This window comes from Cupressus sempervirens, chromosome 3, assembly GCF_028749045.1.
Source record: "Cupressus sempervirens isolate cs-2001-9-10 chromosome 3, ASM2874904v1, whole genome shotgun sequence".
Lineage (NCBI taxonomy): Eukaryota > Viridiplantae > Streptophyta > Pinopsida > Cupressales > Cupressaceae > Cupressus > Cupressus sempervirens.
Genome location: NC_143120.1, coordinates 1,108,397,704 through 1,108,405,188, shown reverse-complemented (window position 1 = coordinate 1,108,405,188; position 7,485 = coordinate 1,108,397,704). Strand labels below are relative to the sequence as shown.

The 7,485-nt window shown below is 36.5% G+C and overlaps 1 protein-coding gene across 2 annotated transcripts in view; it reads left to right on the top strand.

Annotated features, from left to right (window-relative positions):
* Positions 1-4,288: 4,288 nt before the first annotated feature.
* Positions 4,289-7,485, top strand: part of LOC149570665 (coatomer subunit zeta-1-like) — a 146,268-nt gene continuing 143,071 nt past the window's right edge. For both annotated transcript variants that reach the window (XM_089823210.1, XM_089823209.1), the window contains exon 1: positions 4,289-4,449. In XM_089823210.1, coding sequence (XP_089679336.1) covers positions 4,444-4,449 — 6 coding nt within the window. In that variant the 5' untranslated portion in view covers positions 4,289-4,443. The remainder of the gene's footprint in view (positions 4,450-7,485) is intronic.

Sequence of the window (7,485 nt, the reverse complement as noted above, 5' to 3'; positions counted from 1 at the left end):
ATCTCATTGCACTTTTAACTCTTGTTTTGATAATTATTAGTTGTTATCTTCACTTTTAACTATTGTTTTCCTTTTTGTATTTATTTGAAAAAAATAAAATACTTGTGATCTCCACATTAGTTGTATTGTGATCTCTATTTATTTAACTTTTGATTTTTAAAATTGATTTATATTTTAGTTTTAAAATAATTTGTATTTATTTTTTTATATTAGTTTAGTTTTTTCTTTGAATATTGTTTATTGGTTTCTATAATTTATTTAGCCAATACAATATTTGTTAGAGATGTCATTGTTTTTTTGTATTTCTCTTATTAATTTTTCATAATAGATTTTTTGATTTTTTTTTAAAAATCACATATTTGATAAATTAATTTTTTAGTAAATAATACTTATTAATCTATTTAAAAGATTTTAGTAAATATTATGTTATTTAATTGAAAATTATTAATAATCAAATTTGTTCACATAAGATTATATTTTAAATCTCTATTTTATTTATTTTAAAGAGGGGTAAACGCTTTGACCTAGAGCTATGAACTAGTGAGGCCACAAAGGGGGACCTCATCCACATTTAAACTATTACTTTTATTTTCCTATTTATTTGAAAAATAATTACTTGTGATCTCCACATTAGCTCATTTTGTGATCTCTATTTATTTAACTTTTGATTTTTAAAACTGATTTAGGTTTTAGTTTTTAAATTAATTTAAATTAATTTTTTTTATATTAGTTTAGTTTTTCTTTAAATATTATTTTTTAGTTTCTATAATTTATTTAGTCAATAGAATAATTGTTACAGACGTTATTTTTTCTTTTTCTTTTTTATTTTATTTCTCTTATTAATTTTTCATAATAGATTTTTTGATGAGATTTTTTTAAATGATTTTTTTTTATCGGTAAGAGAACAAAGTCGAGATTAATTATTATTATTTATTGTTATAAATTATTTTGATTATTAGTTACACTTGAGTAGATTTGAACTTGAGACCTCCCAATTAAGAGGCTCACAATTTACCGTTGTGTTGTAGGCTCTTGCCTGAATTTTTTTTTTCATATTTGATAAATTGAATTTTGCAAACACCTCTAGGAATAAATTGGTCCCGATTTGCTCAAAGTTTATCTTGAAGCCTCTCATTCTAAAAGTCTAGGAGCTATTATCAACAAAGGGAACATTAAATTTAGACCTAAAGCTGAAGATCCGAAGGATATTTGCAATTGGCAGCCTATTACCGTCTTGAATGTATCTTATAAGATTATTGCTAAGGCAATTTCTCTCAAAATTCACCACCTCCTGCCTTTAATTATGCAGCCTGAGCAAACTAGCTTTATCAAGTCCAGATATATTCTTGACAACGTTATTGCTATCTGGGAAGGAATGGAGTGAGCTTGCAAGTCCAAGTAGCTGACTGTTTTTTTGAAAATAGATTTTGCAAAAGCCTATGACCGGATTGAATGACCTTTCATTTTGGCTATGCTCCGAGCTCTTGGTTTTGGTCCCAATTTTCTCCAGTCTGTGGAGATGCTCTTTGGAGATGTTAATGCTTGCATTACCATCAATAGCTCCCAATCTAACACCTTTGAGCTTTTTCATTCCATCAGGCAAGGTTGCCCTCTAGCTCCAGCACTTTATGTTCTTGTTGCTGAAGGGTTTGGCTATTTGTTAGCCCACTTCATGTCTTCTAGTTTGGTTCGTGGCATTTCTTTACCAAAATCCTCTTTCCAATTGGTCAATGGTCATTTTGCTGATGATTCATTTCTCATTCTTTTGGAGGATGAAGAAAACATCAATAATGCCTTAAATTGCCTTGACACTTTTTGTTAAGCCTTTGGCTCCACTATTCAATGGCATAAAATGCTCTATTATCGCCAACCATTTTTGCCAGCGCCACCTTGGCTGAACTGGTTTGAATAGAAATGGGTTGCTCACAGGGAGATCTTCTGCTTTCTAGGCATTCCTTTTGTCTTTCAAGCGTCGCCAATGGATCTTTGGAATGCAATGCTTGCCAAGATTACTAAGAAGCTGGATTATTGGCTAACGAAACTGCTCTCTCTTGTGGGCAAATTCTAGATTTGCTTGAAATTCCTTGCGGCTACACATGTCTATTATTCTTCTTGTTGGGCTCCTTCAAAAACCTCCTATCGGAAATTAGAGAGATTGCTCCATGATTTTCTTTGGGCCTTTGGTTCTGATCATCATGGCTTTCATAGAGTTGCTTGGGATTTTTGTTGTCTCCCAAAAGAGTCTGGAGGCCTTGTCCTTCTCTCCCCATAGAAGCAAGGTCTTGCTTTGTGTGCCAAATGGATTATTCATGCCATCACTAGAGACGAAGCCTGAATTTTTTTTATTCCACATTGTATTTCTTCCAGATTTCTTGTCAACAGGCCTGCATGGAAGGGGATTAGCTTTTACATCTTTCTCATCATGCGAGAACCTGTGCTTATATAGGCCTCTTTTGTTATCAAGAGCATATGGAAAGCTATCAAGCCTTTGCTTCACTGGTCTGGTGATGAGTTTCACAATGGGCTCTCTTTGAACCAACAAAACATTTGGTAGTCTCCCTTGTTTGCCATCTAGGGTATTCCTCTTGCCAAGACTCAAGGTGCCAGTGCTCTGCATTTTTTCAAACGAGGCATCAAGACTCCTAAAGATCTTTTCTCTAAGGTTTCCATGAGTTTTAGACTTTGGGAAGATATGCAAGTCCAATATCATCTTGCCCATTCAGATCAACAGACTTTTAACTTATTGCTTTTTGCAATTCCAAGGAACTTAATTCATAAAGTGGGTATTCAGTCTGTTAGACCTTGGTGGACTAATTGGAAGTGGTATCTTACCACTCCTTTCACCAATTACAAACCAAGTCTAGGTTATAAATGGCTTTCTCCCCATCTGTTGATGGTGGATATGCTCAATTAGAGATAGCATTTGCAATCTTCTTTTTCTCAATGGAGAAAGCGCTTTGACACTATTTGGAGTGCTATTACAAAACCCAAGATTGCCCATTTTGCTTGGTGCTTATTTTTTCAAGGGCTTCCCCTTAGGCCTCGGCTCAAGCATTTTGGAGTTTCGAATTTTATGTGTCCTTTCTATGGCCAACTAGAGTCCTTCCTACATATTTTATAGTTTTCTAGATGTGCTCAAAATAATTGGCACTGGATTCATAATTTTTTTAAGCCGTTTTGGCCAGAACCCTTTTCTTGGCACATGGCTATTTTGGGCGATTCCCTCAGGATCCCTCGAAAATTTACCCAAATCTAACATACCTTCAGAATGGAGATTTTGTTCACTCTATGGAAAGATATAAATGCTATTCTTTTCACTCACAATTTTCTTGATATTAATATTTCTATTCACACTAAAATGTGCATTTGTAATAATGTAATGATGCAGATTCAAGTACAAGCAAACAAAGTGGCCTTGGAGGTGGCCCACCTTTAGGATTTTCTCAATCACTGGGGGCAATGCCCATTACACTGTTGCTAGGGTACCTCCAGATGCCTCGGTTGATACCTCAACGCCTAGAGGCCATTGCCAGAGGCGCAACTCTTCAGGCCATCGCTCACATACTCTGTGTTCCTAGGCTTCTCGCCATTGCTCTCCTAGTGGTGGCGATGATGGATGGAGGCGCCACTCGATTTTCCCGCCCCGTAGTGGCACTGGCTAGTCCCCCGGCTCCTCCTGGTGCTCGAGGAGTGACTGCTAGGAAATGGCCTTTTCGCCTGGAATTGGCCATTTCACCTCCCTGAGCTGATATGAAGGATGCTGACCAGGCCACTGATGCTGCTACTGATGGCTGGACTATTACTAGTCTGCCTCCCAATCCCAAAGATGATTGGGGTTTTCATGATAGAGATGAGCCACCTCTCTCAACAAGCACTGCTTTAGCCATCTGCGGGTTGCTTTTTATGTTTTTTTTGGATGAATAGTTAATATTTTCGACTTCGACCATGAGAACTCTCGCAATGTGATCTTGTATCCCCTGACCCTTTTTTGTGAATTGTAATCTTAATATATTATTTATTAATAAAAAAAGACTATTCTAAAATAAAAATAAAAATTAATAATATAATATTTAATTTATTATTATTATCAAGCACCTATCAGCTTATTGTTACAAACACAAAACTTGCAACTGCTAGTTTAAATATTTTTAATATTTATTTATGTACATATTATTCACTAAATAGCTCTTCAAATGACTTAATACTTGGGACACATCTTCCACGTACTCATTGCACCCTCAGGGGCCATTGCTAGTTATTACTACACCCAATTTTTAAAATTTCAATCGGCTGTCCCATTAGACATTCGACACAAATTGAATTTGGGACTGGCTGGCTTTGAACTCGCAATCTTGTAATTGAAAGTTGGAGATAAAGTGAGCTTTGCAGCAAAGTTGACAGCATTGTGCAACAGGAGAGAGAAAAAGCCTATTCCTCTTCAGCATGGAGGTAAGATGCTGTGGATCAATCGTATTCGTTATTTTGATTGTGTGAAGATAATTGATCCCATATTCTGATGACAATGATCACATAGAGCTCAGGTCATTTGCAATCTAAGAATTGTTAACCATATTATTGTCAAGATTGGATTGGAGAGTTTGACAAACCCTAATAAAGGTTACAGATTTCGTTATTGGTGTTGTTAAGATCCGTAGATGACCCTGAGGCAGGAGCGTTTGTTTTTGTCAAATTCATCTAGCAGGCTTATTGGTTAAACTTAAGCTTATAGTAAATCTCGGATTCGGAAAAATCCTTGGCATGGAAATTATATATTTTTAACATTTTTTTCGTGTAACTCAACATTGACCAGTAATAAATCAGAGGAACACCTTATTTATTTGCTAGGATTTCAATGCTAAGTAGAAATTTGGAACAAAATTACATAAATCACCTAAAATTGCTGATTGTATTGCATTTCTAAATTTCCTTTCTATCTAACTTGATAGATGGCCTACACTATCCTTGCGACATACAAATGCCTAATGGACTCAACTTCTTTGATATCTCTTGATCTGTAAATAGGAAAGAGATATTTCTCTGCTATTAACAAATGGATCTACAATGAAAATAACTTTTACAAAACTCTTTATATGCACTCTTGAGTCTTAACTACTTAATATGAATGTCCCACTAGCCACTAACGTGTGACATGTACAAAGGAAAGAAATATCGAGACATTCTCAACAGATACATAAATAACAAAGAGAAATACACAATTTTCCGTGGAGAACACAACAGTTTGCCTTGAGAAAGCCTACCATAGGGTGCAAAACTCCAGCTTTAGAGAGCATAAACCCTCCATTTCACCATGAAAAGGTTGTTTATGGATGTAAAATTACTTGCATAACATTAATGAGCTCACTAAACAATTTTGGAGTTTCTACTACTAAAAAACATTTGCACTTCACTCAGACTTTCGCTCACACTTGCCATAGTCATGAATATGGATTACTACCATCATAGAATGAGGTCCAACTACTTACCAAGCATGGTAAAGCTACATATGACCTTCCTCCAAATTTCCAAAATCACAAAGTTGAAAAACTTATTAATCAGATTGAAGATCAAATGCCAAAATTCTTCATATTCTGCTTGTTTCTATGATAACAGTTCATTGGCTCTGTCAATACAAGTTAGACCATTGTCAGTGAGCTCACGGGGTTGAACACACTGTTGGCAAGTTTGCCGCAAGAAGTGACTGAACTCACCAGAGCAACTTTTACAGGTCATTTTGAGGTTTGCAACTTTGACTGAAGACTCCCTGGAGATTTATCATTCCATTGTCAATCATTCTCAGCCATTATCACAACTACCTTCATTGTCATGTTAGACAAGTTCACTTTCCTTAATCCTAATTGCCACTTCAATGAGGTTAAATGACGTGATCCCAATGGTCTATTATAATATTTAGAGCTGTTTTTCAGATCATGAAACCTAGCCTTCCAATTCAGTTTTTGCACTTGAGAGGTCATGATCAGAGTGTGAAGCTACATATTCAAGCATGTCATCCAAACCCTTCTTGCAAATTTTCTCATAAAATTCATAGCTAGGCCTTTAATAGCATACACATGGAATCTACTTTAGAGTTAACCTGACAATGGATTTTGACTTCTAAATAATGTTTCCCAAGGACCTCTTTGATTGCTTGCTCTATTGGCCTATACTGAATAATAAAGATGACATCCACTCTAGCGTCCAACACTGGCCCACAAAATGTGGTTACATGCTTGACAGATTGGCTCTATTATGGAACGTAGATTCCACATTGAAAGCTTGGCCAATGCCCCCTTGATGCAGGAGCATCTTGCATGGAAAAATTATTGAAAAAAAAAAAATTGAAAAAAAAAAAAGTTGAAAAAAAGAAAAATAAAGAAAAAAAAAAAAAAAATTGTGGAGGAGAGAGAAAGTGACGAAAATTAGAGGAGAAATAATAAAAAAAATAAAAAAAGGGAAAAAGGAGAAAAGAAAGGAAAAGAGGATTTCTATTTTCGAGGTGCATAGGTGGCATGATAGAAAAAAATAAAATAAAATAAATGGTTGTCATTCCATTTATCGAGGTGTGTGGGAAGAATTCTAGAAAGTTATGAATATTGTAGAAAGTTTTGGAAAGGTGAAAGTTGTGGAAGGTGAAGCTTGGAAAGCTTGGAAAGTTTCAAGGTGTGGAAGAGAAGGAGGAAGTGAAGAGTGAGTTTTTCTGAGTTTGTGGACAGAGCGCCGGAGGTGAGGCAGTTTACAGCAGGATTGTGATGGACTTGTGAGTGTGTAGACAGAGCGCCGAATGTGAGGCAGTTTACACTTGGATCTGGATAAGGTTGGAGAAGAGCTAGTGGCTGTGGTTTAGAAACAAAGAGGTTGCTTGGTGGCTTGAGAGCACAAGTTGAGATCTTGGAGGTTTCTACCAGAGTCTGGATCTGGACTAGCTTGGGTTTGGATTGGATCTTGAGAGATCTTGTTGCATTCTTGGTTGTGAGTTGGTAAGGGTAGTGTGGCTCGTCATCAAGTGGTATGAGAGCGTACTTTCGTAAGTGGTATCAGAGCGTATCTACATTAGTAATATCAGAGCAGGAGTTCCTGAGTGTACAAGCAGATCGCCGAAGTGTGAGGCAATTTGTACCAGGACCTTGGTTGGGTGAAGTTTATCAGAGCAGGAGTTCCTGAGTGTACAAGCAGATCGCCGAAGTGTGAGGCAGTTTGTACCAGGACCTTGGTTGGGTGAAGTTTATCAGAGCAGGAGTTCCTGAGAGTACAAGCAGATCGCCGAAGAGTGAGGCAGTTTGTACCAGGACCTTGGTTGGGTGAAGTTTATTAGAGTGGGAGTTCCTGAGCATGTAAACAGATCGCCGAAGCTGAGGCAGTTTGCACCAGGACCTTGGGAGGACATGCAGATTGATTGATGGATGCAAAGATGAAAGTTTGAACTTGTTGAGACATGATCATAGAGAGCTTATGGATTGCAAATCTGTTGTCCTAGACTTGTGATGTGGT